The sequence below is a fragment of the Thunnus albacares genome, chromosome 2, assembly GCF_914725855.1.
Source record: "Thunnus albacares chromosome 2, fThuAlb1.1, whole genome shotgun sequence".
Lineage (NCBI taxonomy): Eukaryota > Metazoa > Chordata > Actinopteri > Scombriformes > Scombridae > Thunnus > Thunnus albacares.
This window is the reverse complement of record NC_058107.1, coordinates 32,714,394-32,734,997: the sequence shown is the minus strand read 5'-3', so window position 1 is coordinate 32,734,997 and position 20,604 is coordinate 32,714,394. Positions and strand designations below refer to the sequence as shown.

The 20,604-nt window shown below is 39.3% G+C and overlaps 1 protein-coding gene across 2 annotated transcripts in view; it reads right to left on the bottom strand.

Annotated features, from left to right (window-relative positions):
* Positions 1-9,161: 9,161 nt before the first annotated feature.
* dapk1 (death-associated protein kinase 1) overlaps positions 9,162-20,604 on the bottom strand; it is a 77,526-nt gene continuing 66,083 nt past the window's right edge. For both annotated transcript variants that reach the window (XM_044331285.1, XM_044331289.1), the window contains exons 20-26: positions 18,569-18,785; positions 14,759-14,944; positions 14,345-14,542; positions 13,979-14,117; positions 13,685-13,805; positions 13,212-13,400; positions 9,162-12,707 (exon numbers count right to left, since the gene is read on the bottom strand). In XM_044331285.1, the coding sequence (XP_044187220.1) occupies positions 11,412-12,707; positions 13,212-13,400; positions 13,685-13,805; positions 13,979-14,117; positions 14,345-14,542; positions 14,759-14,944; positions 18,569-18,785 (2,346 nt within the window). In that variant the 3' untranslated portion in view covers positions 9,162-11,411. The remainder of the gene's footprint in view (positions 12,708-13,211; positions 13,401-13,684; positions 13,806-13,978; positions 14,118-14,344; positions 14,543-14,758; positions 14,945-18,568; positions 18,786-20,604) is intronic.

Sequence of the window (20,604 nt, the reverse complement as noted above, 5' to 3'; positions counted from 1 at the left end):
AACACAAAGAAGGAATTTGAAGCTAAAAAGATTGTAAATGACCAACTCAGACTGTTGAAGCCTCATATAAGCTTCAGACAAACTTTTAAATGCATTTTTTTCACAAAATGCCCCCATCACCTACATTGAAAACACATCTCAAGGGGATCTTATAATATCCAGTATGAACAGGAGGAATGATTACAGCGAGGAAAACCTCTTTCAGTGTTCATATGGACACCTGACTTGTTTTAAGACACACTCATGTATACAAGAAATTTGGTTTCCATAAGTGGGGTAGCTGACTTTTTCCAGCCTCTCCTGGAGAAGGACGATTTCTGAGCCGTGCATAAGTGTAACCTGAGGTTTCTAATCGGCTTTTTACATTTGCACATGTGCATGACAAAAAGTATCGCTGTGGGGAGATGAGAACTCCAGCAACACTTGTAGTATGAGGAACAACTTTATTAGTTGACCGACATGTTTCGGCTTGGGGCCTTCATCAGGATCCCAGGGATGACCCTGATGATGACCCTGTTGATGCGTCGGTCAATTAATAAAGTTGTTCTTCATACTACAAGTGTTGCTGGAGTTCTCATCTCTCTAGACTTCTTTCCCTTCTCTGTGCACCGTGGAAGTAGGTGAAGTTGTGCCAGAGACCCTTACTCTTTGCATAAAAAGTATCACTGTGACAGCAGAGCAAAGAGATGAAAGACATGATGAGGATCAAAATAACTCCACTGAAGATCAACTGCAGCTGAGAGTCACAATCACACGGTACAGGAACCGGGTTACTACAATACATGTAAAGGCGTCTGAGTAACCTGGTTTCTTGTGTGCATCATGTCATGACATTTTATAGCAGTAGCAGTGTGTTTACACAGCAAACAAGCAGGTAAGATACCAGAGGTCAACATTTTTTCAGTACTATTATGAAATATTTCACTTTTACAGTTTATGGGTTCCATGGTGAGCCATTACTAAATGGGTCCTTACACTACATACAGCCTCCGTACAAAATGTTATTTAACGTTTCTTACTGGAAAGTAAAGAGATCAATGAAATGCAGGGATCACAATTTTTGCTGCTGAACTCAATCTTTCCTGTAATATTGAGTATTTACCCATATTGGGTCAATTTGCTGTTCATTTTTGATTCACTTATACAACTTAGTGCACATTTATAGATTAATAGATCATTAAAATAACTGGCAGGAAGTTTTGCAAAGGAGTTAAACAACCTCTCTTCATGTCTATCTCCAACATGAATAAAATACAGTATAAATTCAGTTGTAGTTTTTAATCAAGAGCAGGACTTTTGAGTTAAAGTTAACCTGGAAAAAGTCGCTAAAAAGACTCAAAATGAGTGGTCTTGCACCTAACAACCATTTCATAAACTATCAGTGAAACTGAAGTATTTCTCCTCAAGTTCACTCTCCAACGAGACAGATTTGTGTTTGGATTATGACTGCTGGATAACTACATGTTGACTCTGTAGATAAGGAGACACAGATAAAGTGAAACCTATAAACACAGAATTGCTGCAATATTTTCTGATCATACTTTCTTTAAAAGGAGATGCATGTAACCTGCTACTTCATTATATGACAACTGCTCCCAGACCCACAGAGAGAAAAGGATGTTTTTTTTAAAAAAAGAAGAGGGAAGTTCATCGTCTGGTGAACAAGATGACAGATTAAATCGTGTGTGTAGAATATTTTTCCTCCACATGTTGACTGTAATTGACTAAACATGTATTTATAGACATAAATCTATAAATAGACATATTTATAGAGTTGACTCTATAAAGCATATATGAATAATCACTTATGGCCGATGTTTTCATCGTTACAGCAGTGGGAGACTATGAATACGCATCACGGCAGAACTTCCAGGAACTGCCGGCACAAAGTCTGAGTTAATCAGGGTCGACGCTCATGTGACTGATAACATTGTGAAACTCTGAACAGACCGAGTTGTTTTGATTTCAGAAACAAACCTTTTGTTCATGTAATTGTTTCTTATTTTTGACAGTGATGTAGTAGTGTAAGGTAAGCTTAAGTACAATTCACTTCACTTGAGTATTTCCGTTTGTTGCCACTTTATACTTGTATTCTCCTACATTTCAGAGTGAAAAATGTTTTTTTTTACTCAACTACATTCATTCAACACCTTAAGTTACTTTGAAGATTTAGATTTTATATAAAAAACATACGATCCACAAAAAAATATGATATAACACATGATATTAAAGATTAAAGAAGTTAAAATTAGCTCCATCTCAACCAGCTGCAACATTAAAATGCTGTTAATGCATCAGTAATAATGATTAAATAATATGATAAAACACTCTGAAAGAAGCTGTTCTGTTTTATGAGTTGACTTTTGATACTTTAAGTATAGTTTTCTGATAATACTTGTATACGTATGTTAACATGATGAAGTCCAGACCTTGACCTCAGTATTTTGACGGCTTTTGCCTCTCAGACTCTACGTGTTAGTGTTTGCATTACGTAAAGCCGAAGCTGAGTTTTCACTCTTGAGTGGACAGATCTGTTTCGATGTAGACAAACAGAAATGTCTGTTTGTTGTTGCGTAATGGAGCAACTAGAACTTTAGAGCTACTAAGAAATACATGACTGAGTCCCCTTAATGCGCCCCAGTCTCAGAAAATTCTGACCTATAAACTTCTTTTTAAGTATTTGGATTTTTCATGAAATGAAAAAGCATAAAATGTTTGTTTCCTCAGACAGTGTTTCCCTGTTGAGCTGTGGTGGAAGTATAGTTACAAAATGAAGGACTTTGGCGCTAAAAAGACTGTAATGTTGGAAGATATCTACTTGATTTGACTCATTTGGATGATTGAACCTTCATATCAGCTTCAGATAAAATTTTAATAAAATTTTTGCACAGGAGGAGGACTGTGGATTTTGACCCCCATCACTTACATGTTAAGTGCATTATAAGAGGATCTTCGAATGAACAGGAGGAATGATTACGGCAAGAAAAACCTGTTTCAACGTTCATTTTGGGCTCCTGACTGTTATTTTAGGTCAGACTTGGAAATCTGTGAGATGTTACACAGTGATATACAGGACATGATTCATCTGCTCCTGTTCATGTGCAAGATGCATGATGTTCCAAAATCTGCAACTATGCGGTCAAGTTAAGATGGCATCATACATACATATATTAAGCTAAAAATACATAATTTCCTGATTTCCAGAAAGCGTCGTCAGTAGCTGATGTGTGACTAGATCCTGTTACTCAAACAGAGCGACACATGACAATGATTGACTGAGCACTTTCTGTATGGGAATGCAAGTCCGCAGTTACCAAACACATCCATTAGTCATCTAAAAAAAAAAATGGTGTTGTCAGCATTAGTGGAAGAAGTTCTCACGTTATTTACTTAAACTAAAGTTCTGATGTATAAAAATACATAAATTTAAGCAAAAGTACAAAAGTGTTATCAGCAGAAGTCTCAAAGGTAAAAGTTATGCAGAATATTCAATTATTAGATTATTCTTTTACTGAACCATTAATATGTAAGCTGAAATTTTATGCTGCTGCAAGTTAAGGTGGAGACATTTTAACTAATTTGTTAATTCATAACAATGCATCTTATTTTATAAGCTGATCACATGTTTTGTAAGTAAAATCTTAATCTACAAAGTGACAACTAGCTGTCACATAAATGTACATAAATTGAGAAAAAGAATACACATAAAGTAACTTTTTATAGTATAAATGGAAAAAACTTCACAATTGTAAAGTACCTGTTTCATCACATCATGTAAATAAAGTTTTTAAAAACCCTCTGAGGTTCATGAAGTTCTGACTGTTTGTTAATTAAAGGGTTTAATTTGCATTAAGTATTACCTTAAAGTTGCGTTAATTAAGGTATTTTTAATGGATTGTTTGCACATTCAAGGGTTTACCAGCCTCCATGAGCAGTTAGTTAACATTATTGATCACTACAGGAAATATTATGTTGTTAACTTGATGGTGAAGTTCCTGTAATATGATCAAAAGCTTCAGACTTTGTGGTGAGATTTAGTTTTCTCAAATATTCCCGAGGTCAAGAATAAACTCTGTGCTGCATAAAAATGGAAATTCGAACATTGCACAGTTTAAAATTGACCAAAACCCACAAAAATGACTCATTAACTTGTAGATTAAAAGGCCTTAATTTTTTGAAAATTAAGTTTGCAGCAAATAATTGTGTAAATTAACGGACAGTCATGCACTCTTAAAATCTACTTCAAGAACTTCTTTAAGAACCCCTACATTACTCCTTCAATTATAAATAAATAAGGGATTTTGTACCCCTTAAATTGTGATTAATTTGTTAATTAAAGGCTTTTCAAATCAAGGTGTTATAAGAGCTTTGGGTTTAAAAATGAATGGATCTCTGGTTACCACACTGAACACTATAATCTAAGATTAAAGGGGCGATTGGTCTTTTAAGGGTTGATTGGGTAATGGGATTCTTGTTTCACGGTGGTGCTCATTTCCTGTCCTCAGCTATCTGTTTTTTGATGAATATTCAGTCTATCTAGCTGTTATGAAGGCCTGGTAGTGTACTTTGTGAACCGTTAACGCATCATTTATGGAGTTATCGTTCCTCAGATTAGGTCTCTGCTCAGTTGAGGAGGGTTATCAGCTGCTAGTCTGGTCTTCCCATCTCAGACACAAAGGTTAACAGACCTGAGCTGATGAAAACGTCTACAGACCAGGGTCACTCTCACGCGACATGTTGTTTTCTCACATAACAGCCTCCACTGAGCAGTTAGTTAACATTATTGATCCGGGAGGTATTTGCTTAGACAATATATACAAGTCCAGCGCCACGTTAGCAGACCTGTGAGCCTTTAATAACCACTATGAACAGCAAGAATGATTACAGTCCACTTTCATAAGGACACCTGACTGTTGTTTTATGACACACTTGAAAAGCTGTGAACTTATCCTTAAAGGGATCTTTTAAAAATGTTAATGTATGAAAAATATGTTGATATATTGTCAGATTTTTTCAAATATTAGTATCGCTAATTGTTACAGCAGCATATTAACAATGTGATGGAGTCTTTTACAAAATTGGCAATGATAATAAACTTTGACATACCTATGACAATATTAAGGAAATATTAAATGTTTAAGACAGGAAGTATTAACAGTAAGTGTTGTGGTTTGCTTCCAGTAAACAACAGACGTCTCTACAGTTACTGTAATGACAAGAATGAAACTCCAGTTTGTCTATAGATTGAGGAACTGAGGATTTTCTCATCACCTCATGATGTGACACAAGTTTAACCACAAGCACATACTATATTTATGGTGATATTTGCAGCTTATTTATTTTGCTTTAATCAGTGGTGGAAAGTAACTAAATACATTTACTCAAGTACTGTATTTAGGTACAATTTTGAGGTATTTGTACCTTGCTTGTGTATTTCCATTTGATGCTACTTTATACTTCCACTCCACTATATTTCAGAGGGAAATATTGTACTTTCTACTCCACGACATTTATTTGACAGCTTTAGTTTCTTTTCAGATGAAGATTTGACACAATGGATAATATAACAAGCTTTTAAAATACAACACATTGTTAAAGATGAAACCAGTGGCTTTTGACGTCTTACAAAAAGCAGTGTGTAGTCGGGGTCACATTTCAGATGTCTATGAGTTGTTAACAGCTCCACCAAATAGGGATTTTTCCCTCTAAACTTCTCACATGGTTTCATTTCAATAAATGTTCAAATGATCCAATATTTCACCAAAAATCAAAGATTAGAGAAAAAGTCCAAAAACTGAAAACAGATTTGTGTATCAGAACTTTGTTTTTTCTTCTTTCCTCTCCCATTAATCATCTCATGACCCCTCAGATTTATCTGGTGACCCTTTGAAGGGGCCCAACCCCTAGGTTGGGAACCACTGGACTAAACTAGCTAACTGTATATAAAGTAGTTGAAACTAGCTCCACCTCCAGCAGCTACAACAGTAACATGCTGCTCTAACACTGATGCTTCAGTATTAATAATCTAATGATGTCATATATAATAATATATCAGTCAGCGGGATGAAACCACTACTTTTACTGCAATACTTTAACTACATCAAGCTCATAATACTTATGTACTTTTACTTAAGTAGAATTTTACATGCAGAACTTTTACTTGTAGTGGAGTATTTTTACACTGGTGTATTGGTACTTTTACTTAAGGATCTGAATACTTCTTCCACCACTGGCTTTATTGTTTAATTTTATTTGCTTACATGCACTAAAGTGTATTAATGGTGTTACCACATGTAATGTTTATCTGGGCAGAATTGATTCCAGATGGAAGAAAATGTTGTTTTGACTCATGCACACACTGATGTTTTAAAAATGCATTTTCAAATTCATTATTGTCAGTTTGAAGATACATCTAGTGTGACTGAAAACAAAAAAAAGTTCAGTTTTCAGACTTTCATTGAGGTTATTACACCAATTTGTTTGATACAATAATTGTGGTCCTCTAGTTTACAACATATCTTAGACTTTGTACCAACAGCTGACATTACAAAGTGTTACATGTGGAATTGGCCTGTAATTAAAGCTCTCAAAGATGTTTCATTCATACATAAAAACTACTAATATCTAAACATTTACCAAATCTATTATTGTCTGCAAAGTGAGTATGACAAATCCACACAATTCAAACGTCTCGCCTTCTGCTCCATTAATCTCTCTCTGTACAAATATTTTTGAATGACATGTGACACCGTCAGCAGTTGGGGCAAGTTGAGACGAACCTGGCGTGCTTCAGCCAGCAGGCAGATCATGTGAGCGTGTATGTGTGTGTGTGTGTGTGTGTGTGTGGGAGGGTGGCTGTTGACGACCCTGCAGCTCTGCAGCTGAAGCGCCACAATGAACCCAGAGAAGTGTGAGTAACACAGCCTGGAATCTAACAGAGGACAAGAAAGACACACAAACACCCGGAAGACACCAGTCTGTCCCTGCTGCCCTCATTTAAATTAATGAGTTGTTTTACAATAAAGCTGCATATATTTACTCAAATAAGTGTAAGACACTTGTAGATTACTTCACTATTTCCATTTTATATTTACTTTATACTCATCTACATTACACTTTTTCTGCCACTACAATTATTTAATATCTAGCTGCAGTGGAAGTAGAGTAACAAAAATAGGGACTTTGGCACTAAAAACACTGTGATATTGAAAGATATCAACTTGATTTGACTCATTTGGATGCTGAAGCTTCATATTAGCTTCAGATAAACTTTTAAATACATTTTTGCACAGAAGATATTGTGGATTTTGTCTCCCATCATTTACATTGTAAATGCATTATGAAGGGATCTTCTAATGTATGAACAGGAGGAATGATTACAGCAAGAAAAACACGTTTCAATGTTCATCTGGGCTCCTGACTGTGAACCCGTCCTTTAAGTGAAGCATCTGAATACTTCCACCACTGCAACAATGAAATGATTTGGGTTTCCTCTAAACGCTGGTGGTGAAATCTTCCAATCTTTTCTGATCTTGATTGAGTTTATAAGATATTTAATTAGTTGCAGTCTGCTTAAAATTCTGACAATTTGTTGGTCTTTAGTAAAAAGAAGAAATATATCAGAAGTAATTTTCTGCCTCTAAGTCTGAACAGTTTTAGCTTGGAAGGACAGCGCCCTCTTCCTGTTTTGTGCTGTAAAGCAACAATCAACTATCCTGTTCCTCCCTTTAACCCTTACATACAAGTTTGACCCATTTTAACATTCGAGAGCATTAAAAACACCCTAAACACCATTCTGTTCAACTGGAAATATTTCAACTTATTTTCAGTTTTTTTGTGCAGCTGATGCATGTTTTTGTACATAGAAGATGATAAATTTGAACCGTATTTATTCAAAAATTCACTGTTCAATAATCCATAATATTCATCATAGCCGTTATGTTCTCCTGTTTTATATATCATAGGACCATTATATAGTGTGATTATGAATATTTTTCTCCATAAATACACTGTCTCTGCTCTCTGACAGCTTTATTACGGATTTATCACCTATTTATTTATGAGTGATGAGGTATTTATGAATGAGAAATAGATTTATGGTTCAAAAGTTCAGTGGAAAAACTAATTATGAAGGGAAAGGTCAGAATATGAACAGTATGTAAGGGTTAAAGTATCAATTTACTCCTCCAACGCTACCGCAGGAACCTTTAATTGTTGGTCATCAAGTAGAAGAGAGACGATGACATTAGGTAAAGAATTTATTATAAAATGTATTACACTATAAAGTGTCAGAAGTACTAAGAACATGGCATTCCAAGACATGCTAAATGAACATAACATAAATAGCGACAAAAAGACTTGTGCAATGCGGCGATTGGACCGGAGTCTCCGAGAGGAAAATTTACTCAAAAAATAACGTTGAGCGTGTAATTCCTCATCAAACAGAGACATACAGGAAAAAAAAGTTTGGAGAAAACCTTTAAATCCACTTGTTTCAGTTGTCAGAGTCGCAGTTGAAACCATCTGGAAAAAAAGACACCAAAACAACGGAGACAAACTCGGTAATATTATAGTGATTCCCAGCTTTTACCAACAAAAAAAAAAAAAAAAAAAAAAAGTGCCTCTTCTTGAAACAAGAGAAACATAATATTCACTTCCCTTTCTGAAACATCACTTTTCGGCTTGTATACTGTACAAGGCAATAATAGAGGAATGAACGAGCGCGTGTGTTTAGGCACACAACATTGGCAATGATTATACACATCAACAACAGCCTCAATAAAACAAGAAAAATAAAATGGACTGAAACTCATATTTCCGAGCCGTTTGGGACATTTCATTTCATCATGTTTTTGTACAAATGTTGGAATTTTATCACCATACCTTTAATTTATTTTTCCTTGTCACCATATTCTTAGGAAAGTTGTGTAGTACATTCATTTTGCCTTGTTGCAATCAACAGATTTGGACAAAAAAAAAACCAAAAAAAAAAACCCAAAAAGCTTAAAGTGAGCTGGAAATAACAGAAAAGTGACGATGAAGTCGAGGAAAACAGGCCTCGAGTATTTACATCACAGCCAGAAGTTCGCTGTTTGATTGACAAGTTCAGGCTGAGCCAAAAATAGTGAGAGAAGGACATTATTTGAAAGAGTCTTGTTTTATCTCTGTGAACAGATGGTAACACTGGGGAAGTAAAGCAGACAGGAAATACTGCACTCTGGCACAGAGCTCATCTTTTTTTTTTTTTTTTTTTTGTAAAACTGCACGACACTGTGCCCTGAAAAGTCTTTTAACACCCACAAGGTCTAACTTTTTAGGAATGAAAGACTCTTTTCCCAACACCAACAACCCACACATTGAAAAGAAAACATTTTTCTGGTTCAAAGTTCGGACATAAACGTTATAAAATATCAGCTTACACAAAGTGACAATGTCAAAATTCAAAATATGGTTTCTCAGGACATTTCTGTCACCAGTAGCCTTTGGCCTTTTTCAACTAACAACACTAACTTCATGCCATCGTTTCCCTGCTTTTGCTGACCGGGCCGAGCTGAGCTTCATGTTATAAAAAAGACAAACTGAAAGAAGATGTGAAGCCAGGTGTGGCCGACCAAACAACCGACAGCGATACTGAGAGAAGCTCAAATTTAGCTCAACAGAAGCGGCGTCGATGCCGCTGTGCAAAAAAATCTGACACTGCGGACAGTAACGTGATTGCTTACGTCCTTCTGCTGGTCGCTAATGCAGAAAACCTGTTGAGGAGGCGTTAAAAAGCTGCAGTGTCAGGTATGTTTACTGTAACTGACAGCTCTGTGTGTAATAAATTACCCTTTAGGTTATTAGAAAATGTTAGAAATCAACCAATTTACAAAATTTACCTTTCTTTATGTTATATTTTATCATTTTGGTGGCACTTTCTATTCATAATAAGCAGTATGAGCGCACAGGTTTTAATGTGCGACTCTCTACATGCATTTTGTAGCTGAGAGGATCAAAAGCCTTTGATAAGACACTGTAGACTTCAGGAAAAAAACTCCTTTTTTCTGTTAAATGGCTAGAGTTCCCTTTGTGTGAATGGAAACGACTAACAGGCTTCTTAAGAGAAAACATTAACAGTGACACCTTGTTTTACAAGTCTCTAATATTTCCTAGAAAGGAGTTGATGTGCAACTGTACCTCTGTATCTTTATTTAACCTTAATAAGGTTTCTGATGTAATGTGATACTCAGAGAGATCATCTACACATCCAGCAGACAATAAGCAACATCTGCATTCATCCCGAGTCATGTGTTTGACCACCTGGTGAATGTAACTCCAATATTTAGTCTCCTTTTAGTTCTCTTCTAGTCTGTATCAACTCCGGAGGGAAATATCTGAGCTGTATAATCAACTTTACACTGGCTCCAAATGAGGGAAGATCGAACTGCAGGACTCTAATATACTGATTTCAACTTGTTTATGTTGTTTTTTTCCTGCAAAATTCAATTTTCAGCTGAGATTTTATTGTTTTGCTTTCTTCATTAATTGTTTTTTTTGTCTAATATGTAAAATGGCCTTTTCTGCGTCAATGTCACCGAAAGACAGCCTGCCTGCTCGTTAGGCTTGATTGAAATTCATATTTTATCATTTGTGTCAAAAAGGCACAGTTCTTCAAATGTTTGGAAAGATCTACTGTTTTATATTAACAAGACTATTTGTGCTCTTGAGGGAGGTAGAAGGCCACAAAGGCACTCTGAAAAAAATGCTGTTATTTGAACGCCCACATGTCACATCAGTAAAACAGAAGCAAGGATGGCGATATCATTATACGTAACTGATGGATGGAGCGGGTAAAGATGACAGCCTCCTACATGTACTGATAATAAAATAATAAAGTCCTCAGTTTTGTACTGGAGGACGGATATGAAGAAGGTCCAAACATGAGGCTGCTGTCTTTTTTTTTTTTTTAAACCACGTCCACTCCTGCAAGTAGAGTTGATCGTTTCAAAAAAAAAAAAAAAAGTATCTTTTCCAAACTTTCCGACTGTTCGCTGTAAGAAGAGTGAGTGTGCAGTAGAGTACGGAGGGAGGGAATATTAAAAAGCAGCACAACAAGATTAAGAACAAAAAAAAAAATATATCAGTCGAGCACAGAATTCCTCTTTGGAGCTCAGGACAATCAGCTCTTTCACAACATTCATAGTGGAAGGAAAGATCAGCTGTACAGGTGTGGAGAGCACAAACACAACATCCGCTGGTTCATACACCAACTTAATGGAGTGATTAAGGAACGAGCAGCTGGACTCTCTGGTAGGATTGCACTTCATGTTCGTTCACACGTAAGTCTGTGACCGTCCTGTATCGGGGAAAATGTCACCTCAGACTAACTATTCTGACGTTTGGCGAGGACAGAAAGCCGACCCTGTTCAAGTTCAGCGGGAGATGACGGAGCTGATGGAGTTGTACGATGTGCCTCCGTTGCAGGTGGCGGGGTAGCTGTTGGCGGCCCCCGCCACCGCCTCCATGTTGACTCTGAAAACAGGAGAAGCTTTGAGCAGGAAGTCTGCGGCGTCTCGGCGGCCGAGCTCCCTCAGCTTGGCCATCAGCACGCCCACCGTGCTGTCGGCTCGCCCGCTCCACTCTTGCAGCAGCGCCGCCGTCGGGCTGGGCTGCAGCGCGGCCTGCTGGGAGTCCGGGCCTGAGTCCAGCTCAGGGGTGCCGTTGGGAGTCCCGTTGCTGTGTTTGGCCACCAAGTCTGTGAGGCCGAGGTTCATGGCCAGCAGGCACCAGTCTTTCCCCAGAGCGTCCGGAGGGTCCAGCATGCGGCAGAGCTTCCTGCGAGCCAACAGGGGGACTTCTGATATGTGGATGTCCGTTCCCAGAGTCCCTTGCTGGTAGACCTCAGCGCAGCCGAAGGCCAGGATGCTGCTGAAGCTCTCGCGGTAGCCGCCCATGGTGTTGGTGAGCGAGGTTTCCCGCTGAACTTGGGCCCGTAAGAAATCTTTGGGTTGGTAGATCATGATGGGGGCGTGATGTTCCCGCAGCTGCTGAGGACTTAGGTAGTATTTGGCTGTGAGCAGTCCGGGGAGGGTGGAGGCCAGCAGGTTCTCTGTTATACTACAGATGGTGTCCAACAGGGTGTAGCACTTGGCCCGCTCTGAGTCATGACCACGCACCTGAATCTCCACCCCCTGGCCGTGGTTGACCAGCAGGATCATGGCCTCAACTGCCGCCTGGCTCACCTTGGCTCCGTTGGTCCACAGGTGGATGTCTCCATCGATATCCTCTCCGCTCTCCTCCTCGGGCTTCTGCTGGTGGCTCCAGCGACACAGGTTCACCTGCAGCTTGTGAAACAGGCCGCAGGGGAAGGGGGTAAGGTGCTCTGCGGGGACGAGTCGGACCCCTCCGTAGATCAGCGACTCCTCCTCTTCCTCTTCGGTCCACGAGCGGTGGAGGCCGCTTGTCTTGATGAGCGCAGGAACATCCACCATGGAGGGGTTGGTGGCGTCACGGGCGCAGACGTCCATTGCGTCCAGAATCTGCAGCAGCTCGTCCACGTCACTTTCAGGCGCCAGTGCTTGCACCTCCTCCAGCCTGTAGCGCCCCCTGTAGTGGTGGATGGCCTTGGGTGTCTCCACAGACAGCAGCTTGCCGAGCACGTTGCTGCAGAGCCAGCGAGGCTCCAACAGAACCACGTCCTGCACAGTCTCACTCTGCATGATGTTGATCTGTGGAGAGACGGAGGAAAGAGGAAAGATGGTGAGAGAGGGAGTAACATCAGGAGAAAGTGTGAAGAAACAGTGAGAGAGTAATCAGAAAGGACCAGGAGGATAAAAGATAAGAGAGAAAAGTGAAAAGAAAGACAGCAAATATGGTGAAACATTGATATAGAAACAAAATTGTGGAAAAACTGATTGAGAGAGAGTAAAGAAAGAAGTGCTGCAATCACTTTAAGGATTGCTGCAATGTAAAACAGGCCACCCAGTATGTTTCATGACAAGATAACAGCAAATCATACAGAAAGTAATTTCAAAACAACAGCAGCAGAGTCATTCTGAGTAATTGCTTACAGATGAAAACAAAACTTTGGTTTAGTTTATTCATGAACAAACAATGAACCCTGGTGGTCGTCTGGTGAACTGACAGTCAGCTGTTGGAGACAAGAAGTCAGTCTGAATGTAGAGAAAGCAAAAGAAGCGAAAAAATGCTCTAATTCGGAGACAAACTCCCACCTCTCCCATGCTGTGAAGCTGCAGGGCCAGCGTGCGGAGGTGATCCTGGCTGACCAGCGGGTTGATGTGCTCCTGAACGTCGCTGACAAACTGCTGCCATGACGTCAGCTGGTTGGGTCCGCTCAGCTTCCTCCAGGTCGGCAGGGTCGTCAGCAAACGCTCCGACAGCAACGTCATCGGACTACACCTCTGCACCGAGGGAGAAGGAGAAGGAGGAGAGGCCGTGCATAAGTGAATGTTATCCTTTCTTTGGGTTAACTGACTGTTTTAACCAGACAAACTGAGCCAAACCAACTAATTTATTCTAGATTCAGTCGGGAAAACTTTCTACAAATGTTGATCACTTTTACAACACCGTGTACATGTCCTGTTTGAGGAAGATCTGATAAAGGTTAGTGATTTCAGACACACACAGAACGGGAAAGACAAACTGTGTGTGTGTGTGTGTGTGTGTGTGTGTGTGCAGGGCTCACAGAGATGATGTTGGTGCGAAGTTCTTGAAGATGACTCCTTAGCAGCTTCATGTCTCTGGAGTTTGAAGCTCCAGCGTCCATCACAAACAGTTTGTCACTGATCTGCAGGTCGTTTCCAAACCTGAAAACAAAACACACCACTTTAACATGACTTCACAAACTCTGTGCTATGAAGAACCGGTTTACTGCCACAACTAAACAGACCCGAACCACTGTTAACGGTATTTGTTACACCTGCATCTGCATCACGAAACATTTGCTCTCGCTAAAAACAAAACAAAAACAAGTCCCAACCTGTTCCTGACTTCCTTGAGCAGCACTCTCTCCTTGTCGTAGCTGAATTCTCCAGAGAAAGCTCTGGGAACGTCAGCGAGGTCAGCGTGTGTCGCCACCAGGACGACCACAAGAGGCTGCTGGATCCGACCCCCGAAAGCTGGAGAGACACAGACAAAAACACACACAGTCAGAACAGTAATCCTTTGCTTCAAAGATGCTTTACAATTACCTTTTTCTTGGTATAAATGACCTCAAATATCTGAGTTAAGTATTTTTATGATAAATCCTTTCTAAAAATTTAATTATAGATTCATCTACTGAGATGGTGATGGCTAGAAATATGACTAATGTGGTCTCATCCTTCCTCTCCTCTCTGCCCCTTACCGATGTTGTCCTGGGGCAGGGTGAGGACCTTCAGCAGGTTGAGCCAGTAGGTGATGTGGCCCAGCTGGGTCTCGTACGGCTCCTCCAGGCTGAACAGGACCACATGGATCGCCGTGACGTCGTTGGCCGCAAAATAGTCATAGGAGCAGTAATAAACCGGATTCCCAGAAAACTCCCACACGCTGAAATCCCCCACACCTACGAGAACGCAAGTGAGCAGCATGTTAGCATTGTTGTCTAGTCTGTTATTCATGATGTTCTCCAGAACTGCAGAACACGTCCTTAAAGTTTTGTCTCTTTCTTACCGAGCAATATCTAATTCATCGCAGTGACTAAACATTATTTTACTTGAATGTTCACACCATTAAGAAACAGCTTAATTCAGAAGCATCTCCACATATCTTCATCTCTCACCGTGGATGCTGGCGTGCTGGATGTCGACGGCCTTCGTGGCCTGTTCGTCAGCTGCGGACAGAGCGCTGTGGACGGGAGAGAAGACCTCCAGGACGCCTTTGGTCAGACTGGGCTCAAACATCATGCTGCGACTCCGCACGCTCACGTTCTCACAGCCTGGATACAGGTTGGAAATGCTCACCGACACTAAACAAAGAGGAAGAGACAGAGACAGCAGAGTTAAATTTAGAGAACTTGACTCTCTATTTTAATGATATCGGCCTTGTGTGAAAAAATGGCATAAAAAACTGAACATTAATTGTGTTTTTTAAATTAAAATTCAACCAGAAATTGATTTAATGAATCATTTGAGGATAAAGTTCTACAATAGTATAAATAAATGATTATTTAACATCATTATTTTCTGCATTTGTGAGTTCAGGGGATTGATTTTGCTACTTTTAGAGGCTTTTCCACCCAGAATGGCATTAAAATCATCAAAAATATTTGCTATAATAGCCATAGGGTATTCCATTAAAAAATGGAGGAGGAAAAATGCTGCTTAGAAAGTGTTATCAATTCTTAACTGATCAAATATAATGCAAGCAAAGGTTTCACAAATCTAAATTGTAAAGATTTCAATAAATACTTGATTGTAAATATATTCCGGATTAGTTTAGGGCAGATCTGTACAAAGAACAAACTGACCTCAAGTCTATTTCAAAAATAGATCAACAACTACAATTTGGTTTACCCAATAATTACACACTTACTAACACACGGGGGCGCTGTTTGACAGGAAATAAATCCACTATGCAGCCATAATGTTTAGATTTCCTTCACACTCTGTAGGACCACACCTACATGTTGTTTTGTTCGGTTTGAACCACAGTTTAAAAAAAAAAAAAAAAAGTCTTTTTTTGCTGCATATTTGTATTTGAGTTGTTAAGTTCGACACTGTTCACAGCTGACATAATCACAGCTGCAAACAGAGGTCACAATGATCCACAAGTAGTTTGTTTACAGGACAGTTTCTGGTAACCTGTTATCATACAAAGTTAGTCAAGGAATCTCTGGTTACATGATGTCGAAATCCATCTGTGAAACCTGATGTTCTCAGTATTAACCAATCACAGTTAGAAGAGAGCATCTCACCAGGACAGAATGTAAAAAGACATCATGCTAGAGTTTGAATAAACAGCTCCGAGCATGTATTCCTCTTGTGAATAATCAATTGCAATGCTTTAAAAGTGACAACAGACACAAACAGGCACTGCAGGATTGGTCACACATGAAAAAGTTTGGCTGAGATAAGTTTTTACCTTGAATACCTCCAACTTTGGTGAGAATTAGTTGAACAAAGTCTTATTATTTCAGGAACATCCTTTTGTGTGACTCTTGTAAATAACAGAACTGTCAACTGTAAAGACAGTGTGGTTAGTGGTAAGTCAACGCCCTCTTGTCTGCTTTTAAGAGATGTTTTTCTGAGTAATGTGAGGATGTGAAACTATTTTACGGTGCATGAAAAATGAACCTAATGCCACGTCTCTGGTTTTAGGTCAGGCAGCCTTTTTAATAATAACAGCTGATGTAGGTTTGGACTTAAGGGATGCAAAGCTGCTCATATGTCTCTGTCAACGCTGGTTCCACCCTTGTGTCAGGCATAAACATCTAACAGGAAAGGGTGATTTATAAGTGTCAAAAAAATGAAAAGTCAAGCCTCAGCGTTGTTAGGTGCTGTGTATTTTACTGATCACAGTCATGAATGAATAAAAAAACACTTTCGAATAAGTTACTGATTCATGAACAAAATGAAAAGTCCAGAAATCAATGCGGGTGTCAAGTCGTGTTTGCATCGTAACGTTACAAATATTGACACTAGACTTAAGTACATATGCATTTAAAAAGATGCACTTTAATGTTTGACGGGCTAACAAAAAGTAAAGAATTGATGATGTTTTAAGTTTACATGAATAGAAATCTATAAAAAAGGTAGAAAAACAACCATCGTGACGGCGCTTGTTCCCCTCCCAGCTCTGCTTCTTTGTGTTTGGCTGTGGACTCATGTCACGTACCGCTGCAGATATAACAGAGTCAATAAAGACTATCACTGAATTCAGCTAGAATTGAAAGAAAAAGAAAAAAAAAAAAAAGCTCTTTTAACCTCCTTCTCAGCTCTGACACAGGCCACAGATTTCCAGATAGTATAGAGGATGGAGATCGGTAACTCTATACGGCTCATGTAACCGACCATTATCAGAGCGAGCATCGCGTCTGTCTGAGAGGTAATGGCTCTGAGCGGCAGCAAAATAGAGTGGTTAAAGGCAACACAATAGTACGTATGTGTGTGTGTGTGTGTGTGTGTGTGTGTGTGAGCGAGGGCAGATAGAGTGCAAATACCAAGAGAGAGACTCGACTTGTGTGTGTGTGTGTGCTCGGTCGTGGTTTTTACACTACGCTGAACACGACGGGGAGTCTTACCACAGACCTGTTGCCTGTTGTGTGCCGAGCTGACCTCTATTAAAAAAAAAGAAAAAAGCTATTTTGAAGGTTGAGAGGAAAGAAACATATTGAGCACTATTCATTTTAAGAGGCCAGTTAAGAGTTATTGCAGTAATGGGGTTACAAGCCAGGGTTACTGGGGTGAGAGGCAGGATAATGTTGTGTATTTGTGAACACTGCTGTCTGCCACAGTGTATTTTTAGATACTTCCTCTAGGGGTCACCAAAGTCACAATTTTTTAAATCCTACATAAAGGGGCTTTAATGGGTAAGTTTGGAGATATTCTATATTTTTATCATTTTCAACAAATCCCATAAAAAGACCAAAACCAACAATGAACTGATCCTACTAACGAGTATTGTCTATGTAGCCTAAGCCCGACGTCCAGAAACTATGACTAACTTTGTTATTCTGCAAATGTTGTGAAATGTAACAACTAAACCAGGAAAAGAAAACAATTGGAAATATAAATCTTTGGATTAATTGCATGAATTGTTGACATTTCTAAGCTCTGCTGGTTTTGACCAAAATTATTTTGGTCACAAATGTACTATATCATAATGTATGATTTAATCAATATTGCAATAAATCACGTATACCATGATAGAAGATTTTAATCACATCGTCCACCCTAATCCAGGCCAAACTAGCAGGGATGCTCGCTGATTTACCAGCAGCGCCTTGCTTCACACACCAAGTGGCGGCTACCGAACAACTCTGTTACAAAAGCTCGATGCTACGTGCCGTGCTTAGGGGCATTTTGACAGAAGCTGCTGAAGCATGAACATTAGCTTGCACCTTCAACATTATTCGAGACTGATGATGGTGTGAAATCTTGCCAAACAGGCTTCTGATTGGCTGCTTTTTAATTTGGCCTTGACACAAATCAGCGGCAGCGAAATATTTACAAGTTATCCCCCTGCTGCTTTTCATCTTAACTTTTTCTTTGAGGATTACTTAAATTATATTTCAAAGGTAATTTCAACTGTGTTAGTTTTGAAGCTTTGGCCATTGTTTCTATGATAATACTGGATTCACCAGCTTGTCCCATCTCACGTGTGTTTAGCAATGTTGCTGCGTTTCAACAATTAACTTAAAAGTTTGTGATTATCTAGAATTATTACTCCAAATCACGATGAAGTTGATGAATGTCTTAAAAATGGAACAGGCACCAAATAAACACTGCTGATATACACCGAGCAGAGTGGCAGATTTATTATTCTAGCCGTTTTTGGCAGAATAATTAACTCTGGTCGTCTTTGGCAGGTGAGCTGAAGTTTAATCTCTCGCAGGATTATCACAGCTTCCTCAGAGCCGTCTGTCACCTACCGGCAGGTTTGGAGTTGATGGGGGAGTTTGGGTGGCGGGCCGTGTTCGTCATGCGTGTCCTCCTCCTCCTGAAGAAGCTGCGCAGGATGCCGCATTTCAGAGACTCCAGCAAGGTGCTCTTCCCTGACGCAGAGTGTCCGAACAGCTTCAGCTTGATCCTGGGCTGGACGGTCTGGGTGGGACGCAGCTGTTGGATGTAGCTCAGTTTGTGGTTGTCCTGACCCAAAAACCAAACCACAGAGGAAGATGAGAATTTATTACAAAACAGTTCAGACAGTTCAGGTCACACTGAGATGCAGGTTTGTCTACTGTATGGCATGGACTCCAACATTTTTTTTTTTCATTTCAAGGAGCTCCAAAAATCAAATGACTTCAATTTATCAGATTTCGTCCCACATAATGCATCTATTTTTTGAGGAAATGTGTTCTTAGATTTGACATAATGCTTTACAGGCCTGTAGGAGGGGAAAATAGTGAAGAGAGAGAAACCTATAATAAAAATAACTATTCATTATACTGATTATTAGTGCATGAAATACCATTCAGTGAGTTGAGGATCTCGCCTTTAAGGAGCCATAGTGGGCCCCAGCAGACACACAGCTCCACTTAGAGTTGAGTATTTTAATTCAGTATCTTTATAATGCAGACTGAAACTATTTGATGTTGATGATTAAAATGCAATTTTGTTGGTGCACCCCGGTAGCCTACTTGTTGAGACACATGCAATATAACCACAACATCTACAGTTCCAATCTGGCTGCAGATCCTTGTTGCATATCACCCTCCATCTCTTTCTCCCTTCAATTCCTGTCATCTCCTCACTGTCCTTATATTAAAAGCATAAAATGCCCTCATCCACAAAGATGACTATACAACAAATGCAAAAATGCCAAAAAAACAATCATTTTGTTAAAAGTTTGATACCTAAATAGTTGAACTCATTAGTGTAAAATCATACTACATATGTTTTGTTGTAATCATACTACAACAACACAAGCGACTCACATGTTGAGCGGTTTGTTTGCTTTGTAGCAGAGAACGTAGCTGGTCAAACTTAATAATTAAACCGCTACGTCTGACAGTGTCATGCTTAAGCACCTGAACTAACTTAACACCTAAAAATAAAGTCCACACAGAAAGGGAATAACATTCAAATGGATTCACAAGATGAGATACTGGACTGGAAAACAACAGTCTCAAACACACTGTATGCTATGTGTAAATCACACCCACTTGAACGTTTTCATTATGTATTTGTTTATTCAAACTATTCTCAGCTTTAGAGTCAATCATCTTTATAGTATCTTATATTCCACACATCGGGCTAATCAAAATAAACAAAGTTTCTCTGCACACTCAGGCGTATAAACAATGAAAGCCGTTTCATAAGACGGCTGCCTCCTCTATACCCTGATGTAATTCTGCCAATTCAACAGATAAAAGCGTGTTAACATGTAAGACACTTAGATGATTCATACATCAGAAGTGGCCTCAGATACTGCGAGCGGTTGTGTAGGTTGTAAAAGCGCTCCGTACTCCCACCTGGGTTATGCTAACTCATTTAATAAATAAAGTTTCTAATTGCAATAAGTGTGATTCACATCTAAGCAGAATACAACTTCTTGTTTTGAAATTAATTATGTTGAACTTCCACATTTTCAGAGAACAGGACTTTTTTTTTTCTTCTTCTTGGGAGGTAAGTCTTGCCTCTAAAACTGACATCGATGTGCTAAAGTGTCTTAAATTAGCCCGACATATGCGGAGGATGACTGTTTTCACAGTTGCTGCTTTCATGTTTTCACGCTCTGCACTGATTCTCAGCAGGTTTTCTGAAAAAATAGATCAGGAGAGAAGTCGCTAACATTTAGCTTTAGGTAATAAGTGTCTGTGTGTTTCTGGTGGATGTGACTGGATTCAGATTGGGAACACTGGACTGAACATCTCATATACCTCTGGAGGAAACAGTGTAGGAAAGAACTTAACAGGATGTCCTGTAAATGTAGAATTTCAGCTTTGATGACTGTGTTATGTTGTGT